General features: G+C 38.5%; 1 protein-coding gene across 9 annotated transcripts in view; it reads left to right on the top strand.

Annotated features, from left to right (window-relative positions):
* Positions 1-16920, top strand: part of plch1 (phospholipase C, eta 1) — an 87532-nt gene that overhangs the window by 43578 nt on the left and 27034 nt on the right. For all 9 annotated transcript variants that reach the window (XR_004933199.1, XM_036149615.1, XM_036149616.1 and 6 more), the window contains 5 exons: positions 1406-1576; positions 2063-2156; positions 5100-5303; positions 5803-5923; positions 11474-11645. Coding sequence is in view for 8 of the 9 variants with exons in the window: in XM_036149615.1 (XP_036005508.1) it covers positions 1406-1576; positions 2063-2156; positions 5100-5303; positions 5803-5923; positions 11474-11645 (762 nt within the window). In the remaining variant the exon portion in view is untranslated. The remainder of the gene's footprint in view (positions 1-1405; positions 1577-2062; positions 2157-5099; positions 5304-5802; positions 5924-11473; positions 11646-16920) is intronic.

The raw sequence follows: 16920 nt of genomic DNA, 5'->3' as shown, positions 1-16920 counted from the left end.
ACAAAAATGCCCAGTGTCACCACCTAAAGTTTCATATTTTCCATTACAATCAATTCAGTCGACAGAGTAATTAGCAATGTGTTTTTCCCTTTATCCAAGTTTAGAATAATTATTTTTTTTTTGGATTATGACCAGCCTGAGAAAGTTATCACGTTATTTTCTCCTGTTTATGCTGTGACAGACACTACCATTGCCATTTTAACAGCTTGTGCAGCCTAAAATACCTAAAATCTGTTTATTTTCTGTTCACACATTCCAAGTTCATCAGATTGATTTATCCTGCTGGTTGCTTTGTGTTTAGATTGCGTGTGTGAGATCAAATCCCAAGTTGCCTCAGCAGAGTTATTATAGGAGCATGATGGAAGGGATACTTGGGCTTATTAGATTTAGTTTGGAGTCGAATGGACCAAACGAGATACAGTTAATATGAGATGTTCAATAGCAGTGAGCAGATGGAGCAAGGTGGCTGAGTAGAGCCCCCAGAGTGGGTCAATGTTTAGTGAGATATGGGCTTAAAAAAGAAAAAAAAAATTAATTTGTGGAGGGAATTTGTTGGTGTCACAAGGCTGGTACGATTGATTGCTGGAGGCCTGTCAAATATGAAAGAGGAAAAATAGAGACTGAAATAACTGGAGATCTGGAGATACGCTGGTGCGTGGCTGTATACTCGACAGATCTGGATTGGAATGGATTCATTTTAGCGTATTGCCTACAATATTCCATTGGTGTACCTATGGTTTGGCAGAAAAAACAAAAAATAAAAAGAAGATGAACCCATGACCCTTTTTGTCAAAGAAAAAAATACTTTTTTAAACTTTAACAAAGTGTAACTTCATTTTCTTTCATTTCATTTTCGCCAGATGTAATATTTATTTTATCTACTTTTCATCTCTTCTGTTTAGTCTTTGTCTCTTCTATGATGATGCTTTGTCTTCAGTTCTGCTTTTTCTTTGGTTTGGTTCTTGCCTTTTCTCTGATGCCCTATTTTACACATTACAGCGTCTGTGCCTGACTGTCAGACTGAATCAACTTAAGTTTTTACTTCACTAAATCGTGCTGACATTGACTTTATGTTTACTGATTTCTCATGAGAAGGGAATTGTATTTGTTTTGCTGGTACACAATGTAAGATGAGTCACATGGTGACACAGACAGTCATTTGTATCACACAAAGCTATTGCTTTCGGAAGATAACTGGTGGAGCTTTGGTTTTAATGTCACAGACTTAAAGTGTTCTGGGGCAGGAAACTATCTTTTTAGTTAAAGCCTTAAAAACCCATAGGAAGCATTTCTTTTGTATCAAAAGCCAACGCCAGTTTTATATAACTGAAATATAAAACAACAGTATGAAATAAAAATAATACAACTTTGTCAATAAGAATACACCACATGCTCAACTTTTTAGGAGGCAGACACCGATGATCAGCAGGGGACACTGACGTACGAGGAGTTCTCTGTCTTCTACAAGATGATGTCTCTGAGACGGGACCTGTTTCTGCTTATGATGGCGTACAGTGACAGGAAGGACCACCTGACTGCAGAGGAGCTCACCAACTTCCTACGCATTGAGCAGAGGGTGAGTAATTGCAATAAACCTAGCAGATTTGGTTGTATTTAATTGTGCCCAACCTATGATAATCCACATTAATTCTGTTAACTGTTTACCTACTTTTTCTTCTTAAGACATAATAATTATAAGAAGTTGCATTATTTTTACATTATCACTTTAGATTTTCTACTGTATATTCATATTATTCTTATTATTAGTATTATTATGTATTTATTTTTTCACGTATCCTGTCTGGCAGTGTAGCGCTAAGAATTGCTTTCTTAGTGCCCAGGAGAGCCCAACAGATTTACTTTCACATGGGGAGCATTACTGCATTTGCTATAGCGCTCAGAAATAGAGTTGAGGAAAAAGAGTTAAGATCCTCAGAGTCCATCTCTGTACCTGCACAAAGAGAGATAGAAAGAACAACAGAACCAACAGAAAAAGTATCACAGGTACAAAGAACCAACGCATATGATGACAACACTAATCATGTTTATTCGTTTTCTGCAGATGACCAACATGACTACAGAGTATATTGCAGAAATCATTGACAAGTTCGAGGTGTCTGATGAAAACAAACAAAAAGGCGTTTTGGGCATAGAAGGTAACTTCCTTGCTAGTTCCTACCTTTTCAAAGTTTCTCTTTACCATTGATACATCTGCATTCACTAGGTTTTTTTTTCTGTCATCCCCTGTGTATGTCATGGCTTTACTGGATAAGGTTGTTTCTTAGTCAGTAGCAAAAGGAAACAAAATGCCAGATGCTACGTTTCTTTTAGCCTATTTTACAGTGGCCGTTGTAGAAACATACAGAAAAACAAATTACCCTTGCAAGTGAGCAAGCAATGTAGAATGCATTGCATCTATCTATTCTTTATTTCTCTCTCTCTCTCTCTCTCTCTCTCTCTCTCTCTCTCTCTCTCTCTCTCTCTCAGATGAAACTTGTCATAATCTTTCTCTCTCACTGAAGGCTAACTGTGACTTTGTCTCACTGACCAGACCAGTATGTCCGATGCACTCCCTGCATCCCAGAGCCGTGTGTGTTTTCATATAGACTGAACTCATATAATACAGCAGCCACCACAAATGTTTTCATCAGTTGCTCTTTTTAAAGTGATAGGAACGATCCAGTATTACACAAATGTCATGTTCAATAAGGCTAATGTTAATATATAAACTGACTCGCACTCTCGAAACCATTTGAGATATTCTATTTGTATCAAATATTCTAAATGCCCTTTATTTTTTTATTTTATCTCCACAGTGTATTTTTCTTATTAAAAGTTTACCCCATTTACCTTTTGCACATCACAGACATATCCTCACTATATAACCTCCTATTTTTCTTGAAGTCATAATGTTATTGTATATTATCCCTTTTCTACAAAACAACAAAATAGATTTGTTGTGTGACGCATGACAGGAAACATTTAGATGATGGGCAGTTCGATATCTAGTTTTATGTGGTAAACAATTCACATGAATGCAACTGTTAGGTGATGATGATCAAAGAAATCTGTCCACCCAATGCATCTATTTGTGTGTTTCATAAAAAAGGAAGAATAATAACATGGTGACTTCATAAAGAAGAGTAAAACAATGTCTTTACTGGCTCCAACTGAGGCAGCTGCATGCTAACTGTTGGAACATTTTGCATACATTCCAAATAAAAAATGGTAAAATGATGCTGTTTTGACTTGAAGTGTAAAAGTCAGCTTCTTAATGCAAATATATAAATCATACCTTTCCTGGGAAGCACTTTTTGTATGGTGGGTAAACCTTAACATGAATTGTGAAGACCCTTACAACTGTTGTTCTCCGAGTGACTGTTGTACTTATTGATTGGTAAAATATATACGGAGATCTTGCAAATCATTACATAGTTGACTGAAAAATAAGACATTTAGGTGTTCAGTGAGTACAGAAAGATAGGGATCTGAAAGAATAGTGCTAGCAGTCAACTTCAGATTTAACTTGCACGACTGAGAAAAAACTAAATAAATCACAACTTCAACAAATAGTTGAGCAATCTTTGATCAATTTTCCAATTATTTATTTTTGTAACAGTAGTTGCCTTGTCCAAAAAAAACGACATGTTGATTTATAAAAATCTTCAACCAAGATGTATTCAAATCTCACATTGTTGCACTATTATTATTTTTACACAGTTTTCTTTACAAAGAATTAGCTAAATAAAGTTGGACATACACATAACAGGTATAACCGTATGACCAGTGACAGGTTGCATTAAGTGAAATTATCTTTTCATCCGGGCTTCTCATAATGTTTGAGAGCTTAAGGCAGTAAGTAAACATTGCGACCTTAAAGTTGTTCTAGGTGAAGGGGCGGCAATGGCTAGCTGAACGGTTCAGAGCATCTCTAAAACTGCAGCCCTTGTGAGGTTTTCCTGGTCTGCTTTGGTCAGTTTCAGTTAAAAGTGGCCCAAGGAGTTAACAGTAGTGAAGCGGTGACAGTGTCATGGGTAGTCAATGCAAAAAAACGTATAGGGGGAGTGGAAATGCAATCCAACAGATTATCTAACGTGACTCATATTATGGAAAAAGTGAGTTCTGCTCCTGATGAAAAAGCACCAGTTTGAGGCATATGGGGATGCATAACCACAGAGCACTTATGGTGCCAATACCGGCACCTTTCAGCATGAGCTCTTCTAGCAGGATAATGGGCCTTCCCTTTTCAGGAATTGCCTGAGGTGCCCAGCAAGATTAAGACATTGACTTGAGCGCTGACTTCACAAGATCACAATTCATTTGAGCATCTGTGGGATATGCTTGACTAAGCCAGTAAATGGAGGCCCCATCTCACAATTTGAAGGAGTTAAACTACCTGTCACAGTATCTTGGTACTAGATACTACAGCATACTTTCAGGGGTCTCAAGAAGTCCATTCATCTCCTGCTGGTGTATTCTGGCAACGGAAGTGAGAACCAGGTGGTCATAATGTTATGCCCGATCAGTGTAAGGTGTATAAACTGCAGCTTCACAGTTGGTTTAGTAGTTAGCTGTTGCAATTTTCATTATTACATTATAATTTTCCACAAAATCCAACATATAGGTGGGAGACTGAGGAGAAAAAGTGTATTCAAACAACTTAGTTTTATAAATATTGAACATTTTATAGTTAGATATTTTGTCCTGCAGTTAATGTTTGAAGGAGTACAGAAATTGCTGTCATCAGAATTTGTTATCCTACGGAGCTCTTATGTGCGCTCAGTCCGTTTGGTGATACTGCACTTGTTCATGAAATCCAAACACAACGAGCCAAAGTTGTGTGATAAGCAATGCCACTGGGAATCATCTTGTGTGATTAATAAGTGTGTCTACCGTATTTCACGGCGATCCGTCTTATAGTTGTTCAGTGTTTATCGCCTAGCAAACACATGGGCAGACAGAACATTACCATGTTAAGCATGACATAAAAGGCCTTTTGCAGATGAGGGGAAACATCAGACTCGGCATACAGATATCGGCACACAGCCTGGTGTGATACAAACTCGTCTTTCATTTGTTTTTTTTTTTCCTCTCTCCAGGTTTCACAAGTTTTATGCGCAGTCCAGCGTGTGACATTTTCAACCCTTTGCATCATGAGGTGAACCAGGACATGGAGCAGCCTCTGTGTAACTACTTCATTGCCTCTTCTCATAACACGTACCTGACTGGAGACCAGCTCCTCTCCCACTCCAAGACGGACATGTACGCCTGGGTGCTGCAGTCTGGCTGCCGCTGTGTGGAAGGTGCACTCTCATCTGCATTCATACTCATTCTATTTATTTTTTTGTTAACAATGGCAGGATTCCATCAGGCTATTGCTCAGTCAGGATTTAATTTCTACCATCTCCCTTGTCATTCTGCTATGGCTCAGAGAGAATTGCGCCGTGATTTATGGTATTAGTAATACTCTCGGGTTTTCTTACTATGACTAATCAATACGTCTGTGGTGAAAACAGACTATTGCAATCAGTTCTTTTTGCTTTGCCTGCTCATCGGTGCAGCAAGCTCTGTCTCGATTGCTCTATTTTATTGATCACAGCCACAAATAATTTTAGATGTTTAGGATGATCACTGCTATTTGAAGCCCTATCCAAATTCCCAGATGCATTTTAAAATAAGTAAAAAGGTAAATCAATTGGTATAACTCAGGATAAAGCATTGCAAAATGAGTCGGTTTCACACTAGAAATACATGAATATTATCCATTGTCAAGACTAATTTTTAAATCTCATTTTCCCACAGTTGATTGTTGGGATGGACCTGATGGAGAGCCGATGGTGCAACATGGATATACCCTGACATCCAAAATAACATTCAAGTCCGTCATAGAGACCATCAACAAACATGCCTTTATAAATAACCAGTAAGTCAAAACTGCCTGTTGTTCTGTGTGTGTGTGTGACTGAATTTAGTTCTGTCTGAATGTTTTTTGTAATCTGCATTCCTCTATTGCCATGTCTTGAGCTTCCAACTCAAAGGTCATTTTGTGTAGCTTTTTGATCTTTTTCACACTAAAATAAATGTTCAGGTACCCTGTTCCTTCTTCGGTATTAACGGCACATTCTCATTATGAATTATATTTCTGACTCAACACTTTCTTCATTTACTAATTTGTGGAAGTCAAGGCTTATTCCTAAATGTTTAGACAAAGGGTAAAGCATATATGCAGCTAAATATTTTTTATGAGGGGCAACTGAATACATTTAATGAATAAATGTTATTGAAAAGATAATTTATCCAATTCAGAAAATTGGATAAATTCATCCCACAGTCCGAAAACATGACTCTTAGGTTAACTGGTCTCTCTAAATTCTCCTTAGGTGTGTGTGTGTGTGTGTGTGTGTGAGAATGGTTGTTTGTCCTGTCTGTCTCTGTGTTGCCCTGCGACAGAGACTGGCGACCTGTCCAGGTTGTACCCCGCCTCTCGCCCATTGAATGCTGGAGATAGTCACCAGCACCCCTCGCGACCCCACAAGGGACAGGCGTGGCAGAAAATGGATGGATGGATGGATGGATGGATAGATGGATAGATGGATGGACTATTTAGCCAAAGCAGAAGTGCGTCAGCGGTTACCATGATGAGTGCTCTCCGAATAGTGCAGTCAGTCTGTAAGGAAGGAGGTAGAAAAAGGAATCTGAATGCTTCCTCTCATAGCTCATTTAGCATAGGAACCTCGCAATGTCCCTTACTGGCTGTAAGGAATCCCACAATCCTTTGAATTGCAAGATGTATAAGCACAGCCCACTTCATGGAAATTGACGAAAATGTCCGGAGAGATAAGAGCATGCACTTTGTAAAATGGGGCAACTTCGGGGCGACGGCGGAGCATCGGGTAGGGAGTTTGTCCTGCAATTGAAGGATTGCCAGTTCAATCCCCTGCTCTGACTGTCTCCGTCGTTGTGTTCTTGGGCAAGACACTTCACCTGCATTGCCTGCTGGTGGTGGTCAGAGGGCCTGGTGGCGCAGGTCACATAATGACATTGGAGTTAAAGGCTGTACGAAATTGGCACATCAGTCCTCCTTTCCTACCCGGAACAGGAGCTTGCAGCTATAATTAGACGTTTTCAGATGGAGCCTAAGGCTTTTATGTAGTCCACTGATGAGGAGGGAAGGCATTTCAGCTGTGCATCAAGGTGTGTCAGCTGTGCTGAAAACAAGAAAGGAAACTCTCTGAGAAAGAGAGCCCCCAGAGGTTGGTGGACGTGACAAAAATGTTTGGAGATCACCCCATGAATTTTTTTTTACATTTCAAGTAACTTTGTGTATCTTTTGCCAGAAATAAAATAACAGGGGAGTAACACTAACTGCAAAGGATGAGGCAGGAGATTTGTTGGCACAAAAATAAAGTAATTTGTGCTTAGTTAAAAAATATTTTTGTGTATGGAAATTACCAAACGTTTATTAGTGTAGATCATTAATTTAATTAAAAAGTGTCACTTCTAATCAGCTTTGCTAACAGCAGGTGAAGCAGGCGATCTCACAGAGGGTGATTGTTTTAGAAATTGAAATGGGAAGGGGGTCACCTCTCTGTAAAGGTCATTTTAGAAGTTATATTTGTTGACCAACCATATGCCACATTTTTATCAGCCGATAATGACTGATCTTATGGCAGTGCACTCAAAGATATTTAAAACATTTTTATATAAAGAAATAATAATACAAAAGGTGGAAAAATTTGCCTTTTTTTCAGTAATGGGGATTCTGGGAGTAATTAGCACCTGAACCATCTGCTGAGCAGTGCTGTGTCTGGCTCCCTGAGGAGCCGCTTATTGTCTCTGTGGGGCCCAACGGTACCTAAACAAAGTTGTGACTGATACAGTTTCATGCTGACATATTGGCCTACTTTCACTGCTCATAGTTTCTAATCTTAGCAGTGGCTGAGATATAAAGAGGTTTATTTTATTCAAATACACTTGTAGCACCCCACTGCTCTGTCTTAACTCTGTATTAACTGGGACCAGAACTTAAACTGACTGGTGGGGCATCTATTTGGGTTCTTTAAATTCTGGTAGATACCATACAGGTTTAACAATGTTAAGTCAGCTCTTCTGATCATCATTTACCATACATATAATTGAAGTAACATAAATAATTCCAGACAACGTACTACCGAAAATAGTTTATTTTAATGAAAATATGGGGGAAAAAAATAATAAATGCTCAGACCAAAATACGGCTCCCAAAAACATAAAATGTCCAAAACGTAAATACAAGGGCTTTTAATTCTGGAGCTTAAATATTTCTCAACCTAAAGTAAAACAGTTTGAGCATGTTGTTTTTCTCAGTCCCTTATTTAATGGCCCAATAACTTTGTATTTTTCAAGAATAACCAACCTATTTAACAGTTGTTTTCTATAACCAGAATCCAACTTTTTTGTCATCAACAGAACTCCATACTTTACTGAAAAATTACAGTTTTAAAGTTAACTCAATACCACACGTGGGCCCACACTCACACTCACACAGTTCAGTACCGCTTAAGGCTTCGTTGCAGGCCTGTTGAAGCCAGGGTGCGATGCAGCAGATGAAAATCCTCTTCTCACAGTTTGGGCGCTAGAACAGCTCAGACCTGCTTGGTCAACAGGTGTCCACTCTGCCGACACACGAAAGCTTTGCTTGACCAACCATTGTTACTCTACCATCTCGCCTCCTCAGATCAGACACAGTTCTCCTCCGCACTTTTCACCTCCGTAGCACTCCAACACACTCCTGCAGTTGTCCTAATTGCAGTGTTTAAGTTTAACTTGAGCTCCTTGAAACAGCAACCCCAGTCTGGGCTCACCTAAGGTCTCCATCAGCTTCCTCCTTGTCTTCTCCCGCTCTCTCGCCTTCTCTTTCCCATCATTCCACTGTCTTTTTTTTTTTTTTTTTTACCAACTACCGGTTGAGTTCACTTGTCCCTCTTTCCTTTTAACTGTTATAACTGAAAATCCAGTCCATAGTCTTTAGACTAATCAAAAAATGTGTCAAACAAACAAGAATACACTTACTTAAATACACGTCACCTTATGAGACACTTCGTCGTTTTGCTCTTTTAGATTTTTTTCTTACATTATGACCCGCAGTAATCACTCCCCGCAAGGTACACCATCAAATATTGACTTAAATGTTTTTGATGAAAATAATATCACCCTGTTGTGATTATTTTGTAAACATTCAAATGCTTTTGGTGCATGGTTTTAGCCAGGGCTGCACACTGTTGGACCAAATTAAATTTGATTTAACCAAATCTGCTGCCATGTTCTGAATAGTATTGAAAATTAAAGATTTAAAAAAGTTGTAATCAAACATTTCAACTTTATTTCCACTGTTAACTTTCAGACATGACGGTTAATTGATACATTTTGGTAGTTTAAAAATATACTACTTCATACCTTCTTACTTTTATTGATGGTTACATCAGAAATTTAACAACTTTTCTTTACCAGAAAACTGAAGAATCACAAATAATTATTAAGGTTTTGCTTGTTAGTTTTGCTTATTGTTCCAGGGTTTCTCCCAGTGTATTATAAGCCTGCCGGGCTCTCAGGCTTTACTCACCCCCTGCCTGGCTAAGCGTCATTGGTTTATTTGAAATGCTTCAATGTTTGAGAGCGACATTAAAATTAGCTGTGGGTGTTTCCACGGTGCTGTTGTTTAAATAAATTACATGTATTAAATGAAATAAAGTAATCTGACTTGCACTTCCATGGTTGACCACAGCACAGTGTTGTCAAGTGGCTGTGGAAGAAAGAAAAGAAAGTGATTCACTTTGCCAAAATATACAGCTTTTACCAATAAAACCATAACCAATTATTTTTTTCACAGCAGCTTCTCACTTTTTAATAGGTCCTTGGTTGCTTTTACTTTTCCATGGCGCATGAATGCTGTAAATAACTCTAACATCAATGGCATAAAATCCTAAAATTTCACTCTGACTAAACATTTTACTCCCCTTGTCTCCACAGACATCTAAAAGCCTTTGTACATAATTAAATTCAATTATAGTCAAATATATAAAAAATATGAACTCCAGAGGATTTATAATACTGAGGAAATTAAAGCTATCCAAAATGCGTAGCATTTCCTCCTCAAAGCTCCACTGGTAATATAAACAGTACTGCCACCCTTCATTACCCTATTGTTTTAAGGTACTGTCAACTGTTCTACCAACTCATGACTTGGCCCTAACGGGGTGTCAGATGTAGTCTTCAAGAGGTGAAGACTAATCTGGCACCCCGATAACGAGGTATCTGGTGGAGATTAAGGAGAATTATTAGGGTCGTATGGAGGAGAGGAAAGGTCATAACAGCATACGGCTGGCAGCTGAAGGTCAATTTAGGTAGACAGCTCAAATTCCCCAAAACAAACAAACAAACAAACCCACTGTTGTAGCCACATTTAGACCAGATATCATGTTGGTGCCAGAAATGCCAAATGAGGTGGTCCTGCTGGAACAGAGTGCTCCCTGGGAAGACCAAATGGAGTGGACCTTTGGGAGGAAGAGGGCAAATTATGAGGAGCTGGTGGGCTGAGACCTGAAACATCCAGTCATCCCAGCATACATCCCTGAAGATGTGTGAGTTGCACCATATGTGTATGGTATTAAGTACCACAGCCAATTTCCTGGTTAAATCTCTATCCAGGTTATGGACATGGAAACAGAGAGACGTTAAGAATGGACCTAGAAAACTAACGTAGTTGCTATAAAAGCTTCCACCAACATCTTTCTGTAGAGTGTGTATTTTTCAAAGGATGTTTTTTCGCAAAGTTTCATATAGCATTGAAACTTTAGTTCATTACTGACTCTCCAAAGACAACCCTCACCTTTCCTAATTTGGAAAAATCTACAAATTCTCAAGAACACATGCCTTATTAACCAGTAATCTGCTATATTGCTGACAGGGAGAACAGATTAATAAATGGAACACCCTCCACCTCATCATCCTCCCCCCTTGGTTTCTCCTGTTGTTGTTTTCACCAGAAAATCTAGCTAATATTTTATCCTCTGTGCTGCAAGTTAATGATTAATATCCTCAGGACAACATTTAAGGGTACCAATTCTGTGATCACACAATTCGTTTAACCACCTCACGGTTTTGCTGAAAGGACAGACTGAAAGGTGAGAGGTGTGTATGTTTGCATATTAGTGTTTGTTTTATAGAAAAGAGGAGGAGGAGGGATCAGAGTTGTGTCCCCCAGAGGAAAGGCTGCCAGTCTGACAAACTTGACATTTAAGCTGTGGCCAAATGAAAACATGGAAACATTAATAAATGTGTAAACCCACATATGCAATGCAACAGAAAAGAAAAGCTGCATGCAGTAGACGTGGAAAGAGTTGGAATTTTGGTTTTCAGCGTGTTTCAGATAAGTTCTCTTATTTTTAGTCACTTTTGAGCAACCTGCATGTTTCTTTTTTTTTCTCTCTTGAAGATATCCGGTGATTCTGTCCATCGAGAACCACTGTAGCATCCAGCAGCAAAAGAAGATTGCACAGTACTTGCGGGAAATCTTTGGAGACAAACTGGACGTGGGAGATGTGCTGAGCAGAGATTCCAAAACATTACCCAGTCCACACAGCCTGCAAGGAAAGATCCTCATCAAAGTAAGGATACATCAGTGGATAGTTAAATGCAAGATGAACTGAGGGTCTGTGTTTTTAATTTTAAAACTCCCAAAGCGGGAGGAGAACTTATAACTCACAGTGCAAGTGAATGTGTGAATGACTTCATTCACACAAGCCGCCCTTCTTCTGTTTATTCTCACTAACTGCAGAAAAGAAAGAAACATTTTACTTGATGTGCATCGTTACTAAGGGTGATCAGAACTGCATGGGCACTAATTACTTCCTGGGAAGAGATGAGGAGAAGGAAAAGTTTGAGAGGATAAAATTAGGTCATTTTATTAATCATACATGGAATGGAGGGGAAGTAGAAGTTTCTGGCATACGTTAACTCAGAGACAGACTGTTGGCTTAAATATTTTGTTTCATGAACAGTGCCAACACAACCTAATTGGTGAGTCACTTGGGGTTGTCATATGTATTTTTCCAAATACTACCCATTTTCACACTGTAAAAAAAGAAGAATTATATAATATAGATCAATGGTTAATGTGGGAATAAACCTACAAATTTAAATGATTATTTTTTATGTTAACCAAACATAAAGGCAATCTTTCTTTAGAACTGGTGGCCTAATTTACCCAGTTTCATATTCATTTCTCCTTTTACAGCACTGTTTAAAGTTATTATGCAATTCCTGTATTCCTTTCACTTTACTTTCAAAGAGTCAGACTTTGAAGGGATTTTTAAATTTGTCTTAAAGAGTATTACAGGCTTTCTCAAGGTCTTTCAAAGTGTGTTTTTTTTTTATTCTCTTCGCCCAGTTGCTGTACACTACCATGATGGTATATTGTGCTGTGACTGGTTAAACAATAGGAGAAATGGAATACAAATCAGATGTTTCAAATCTAAAACTATCTTCAGTTATTATGTCTGTGAGAAAGATAAATTAAATCTATAGACCTGACATAGGATGTGGGAGATGCATCCTCCTTTAAAACCTGTTTGCCAGGTTTTGGCTAATAGCTCTTTGGAAATCACCTTATCTGTGCAAATTCTTTTGTATCCCATACCATTTTGAGGTTGCTGACACAGAGTCCAGCTCCAGTACTTGATTAAACCGAATGTGTTAAAAGTATTTAGCACCTTACATATGTCTTCTGCTTTTAGTTTTCTTTTTTTGTTTTCGGTCACATTTAAATGTTTCAAATTGTTATCAAATTCTAACAAATTGAATTTGATTTGATAGAAATCTGCAAATAAGTTACAGAACTGTGCAATTTGCAGGGATGTCCAAGCAGACATTCCCTGAGAAACTGAAGTATGCAAATAGACATTAGCATGTGAAAGTCAGTGTAAATAAGGCCTAGTCCACATGTAGCCGGGTATCTGGGTAAACGTATACATGTTTATGTGGTTATGCCTTTCACCCACTCATAAATGGTGTTTTACTAGCCTAAAAACAGAAGATTCTGAAAACTCCGGCCAAAGTGGAGATTTCTAAAAACTCATGCGAGAGTACATGACAAGACGACGTTTTAGGGTCCGACGCATCACAGTGCTGATGCCACATGTGCGGCCATTGTAGACTTGGCCATATAATGGAGTAAAAAGGAATGCTGTCAAAGAGGTGCTAATTTCTGTGTTGTTTTTGTGATTGAATGTTAACAATATGTGTCTTATCAATGTTAAACTGGACAGATTCACTAACCTATGGTATCTCTGGTTGTTTATTTCCAACTGATGTTATCTCTGCACCAGCATTTCTTGTCTTTGCCTTTGTATTGAGTCTTTAAAGTAAAAGCATATATGGAATATTATAAACATTACAGCTGCTTCAGATGCTTTTTTGTTTATTTTTTTGTTTTTACAAGCCCAGCTGCTCCAATATGCTGATGTGAAAAGGAGAAAAAGCACTTGAATATCAGCTGTTGTACACAGGCATAATGCTGTTCAACATCGCTTTTATTTTGAAGGACTCTGTCTGGCTGACTGCCCCCTATGCATCCTGCATGGTCAGTGATTAATTTACATAGGTTTGTGTGAATGAAAACATTTATGAAAATTATCCTGTGGGTACGATATTATTTTTAAAAATGATGTGGGGGAGATATTCATTTTTATAAATACTCGGCTATGTGTGTACAAGGCATTATTCTCATCAGGTCAAGAACCAGTGGAACTAAGAGTACATTTTAACATGTAACAGACTATAAACGGGGCTGGTGGTTTATTGATTCTCAGTAGGGGACAATAGCTCTCAAAGCTTTGGGAAATAAGCTGTTTTCAAGTCTATTAATTTTTGTTTTAATGTTCCTGAATCGTTTACCTGATGGAATTGTGACAAACAATGCATTGCACATGTGGGTGAGATCTGTGGCTCTAGGCCTGGCCCTTTTTTGGACTCGTGCAGCATAAAGCATTTTTCTAGATCTTGTAGACGGCATCCCACAATCCCCTTGGCTGACCTCATCACCCATAATAAATCCTTCCTTTCCTGTGCCGTGCATTCATTATGGTCAATTCATTAAGGTCAATACCCCCAAATTTTGTGGCTTAACAAACAAACAGGAGAAAGAAAACTGTGTTGTAAAATAGAGAAGAATGGAACGGAAATTGATTTAAAAAATGGCTAAAAAGACCTTCAGAAAGCCTAAAGAAACCACAAGTTTGGTTTGGGAAGAATGGGTTCAGAAACTCTAACCGATAACATCTAAAATATTATTTTATTAATTGCATTTCGGTCAAATGGGTTCAGAAACGCTAACCGATAACATCTAAAATATTATTTTATTATTTGCATTTCTGCCACCATAAAAAGTGCTAAACTTGCTGAAATTTAAAATCTACAAGTAACTCAGTCACTGATCTCCTAATGTACAGCTTTTTCCTGTTTTTCCTGTTTTTTTTTTTGTTTTTTTTTACATAGAATTAATATTCTGTATACCTACATCTATGTCAAAGGTTTTCCTAAGTCTAAAACAATCTGTGCAGTTCTATTTATATAATAGCATAGGTAAAAAGTCCTATTCCTGCAAGCTCTTACGTGGTCTTAGATCTAACAACCTTGTGCACTGGGGCTGTACCTGACAGCATTTCTGAGGGGAGCTCACTGGTTAAAAAGCGCTTTAGGTCTGTAAGATTGTTTGTTTGAAAGGATTTCCCCGTCAAGCCTCACATGCTTATCTCTTTTTAGCACCTGCTGCGAGCTGAAGACCAGGCAGGTGTTCAGGAAGATGAACTGTGCATCATTTTTGACATACCTGTACTTAAAGAAGTTTGCCAAACACAGTTAGGAAAATAAAATAACATTTTCAATTCAATTCAGTTTTATTTATATAGCGGCAATTCATGAAACATGTAATCTCAAGGCACTTTCCAAAGTCAAATTCAATCAGATTATACAGATTGGATCTGATTATACAGATTGGTCAAAAAAATTTCCTATCTAAAGGAACCCAGTTGATTACATCAAGTCTTGACAAGCAGCATTCACTCCTCCTGAAGAAGCGTAGAGCCACAGGGACAGTCGTCTGCATTGTCCATGGCTTTGCAGCAATCCCTCATACTGAGCAAGCATGAAGCGACAGTGGAAAGAAAAACTCCCATTTAACGGGAAGGAAAAACCTCCAGCAGAACCGGGCTCAGTATGAACGGCCATCTGCCTTAACGGACTGTGGGTTAGAGAATAGATCTTTCTTTGCTGGTACAAACATCAGAACATCGTGATTGCCAGAAGCTTTCAACAATTACTAGGTAATCAAATTAAATAGTCTCCCTCTGTTGTGAGAAGAGTGTCTGCACTGTAGGATTCCTGGCCTTGTCCCCTTCAGGTCAGATTTCTTTGAAAAAAAAAAAAGCATAATTGATTTTTATGTAAAGGCCTTTTACTGTCCCCTCTTTTTTTCTCCTCCTTTCTGCCTTTGTTTGACAGCCTTTCACCCCTCTCATTTGCCCTGTGGATCAGCAGACCAGAGATGCCACAGCAGTGCGAAAAGAAATATTTCATAAAAGGTTTTTGAACAATCACACTTAGAAAGAAGGGCGATAGACTGCTCGTGGCAGTGGTCGGAGTGGAAGACAGTGTTGTCGGCCTGCTGGGAAGGACTATGTGTACTGCAGGAAGCTTTAAGCCTCCAGGTTTTATTAGAAGAAGACGCTCGGAAAATCCTGACTCCCACTCACACTTTGAGAATGGCTCAATAATGGGCTTTCAGTGCGTCCAAAGAGCTTCTTAGGGAGTTTCACAGGGATTCTGCCGATGTATGTGTTTTCATGAGTGAGAGTTATGCGCTCTCTTTAGTGCCTAAATGTGAGATAAACTGCTTTCACTTTGCCTGTAAATTCAGGTAAAAGGTTATTTAATGTACAGCGCTATGTACAATTATTTGCTGCTGTACAGATTTATTCTGTTTTTGCCTTTTTTTGTCTCTCTTAAATATTTCAGAACATAAAATTAAATAATAAATAAATGTTGATCTGGGAGAGCCCTTACACGGATCACATTAAGGCTTAACCAGCTTAGTCTCAAAACAAAATAAAAATAAATAAAGAAGTAGAAAAATCTTTAGTTTAGACTGAATTAAAAGCTGTGAATCAGATACCAACCTTAGTACCACAAGGGGATGCCCAACCCCAGATGAACGAACTTGCTAAGAAGCAATAGAAAATCATAGAAGGATAAAACTTACAACTGTCTGTTTTCTCACAGCTGTTCAAGCTGCCCTTCAAACAGTCAGGCACCCAGGACAGAAAGCCACATTGCCTCTATCAGAAATGACCAGCTACTGAAATACCAGACCTGTAGAAATAACAAACCACTTAAAGACCTGTTTGGCAACATGAATTAGGTAAAATAAAATATCTCATGAAGCTACACTTTATGCCCTAATCCAAAGAAACCCATTGGTATATTTTAGTCTGCTATGGGATCTGCTAAGCAATTTCCAAGGGATTTGGACTCTAGTGAAACAGTGAAAGCCATTAATCACAAATGGAGAAAACATGGTTAGACTATCCCGGGGTGGCTGGCCTACCATAATTACTCACAAGACCATGTCAGTGTGTCATCCAGAAGGCCGCAACAGAAACATCCAAAGCCTCAGTTAACTACAGAGCTCAGCACTGAACAATAAGGTAGAGACTGAGTAAAAAAAGCCATCCATCGGAGAGTTCCAAGATTAAAAGATACTGATGACCATAAAGAACCCTGAGGCCATACTCACACATTTTCTACAAATATCTTGAGGATCCCCAACACTTGATGGAAAGATTTGGTGAATTTTAATTACAAAATGGGACTTTTTTAGGAGGTGTA

Source organism: Fundulus heteroclitus, chromosome 18, assembly GCF_011125445.2.
Source record: "Fundulus heteroclitus isolate FHET01 chromosome 18, MU-UCD_Fhet_4.1, whole genome shotgun sequence".
NCBI classification, from domain to species: Eukaryota; Metazoa; Chordata; class Actinopteri; order Cyprinodontiformes; family Fundulidae; genus Fundulus; species Fundulus heteroclitus.
Note: the sequence above shows the minus strand (reverse complement) of the source record. Positions and strands in the feature narration are given on the sequence as shown.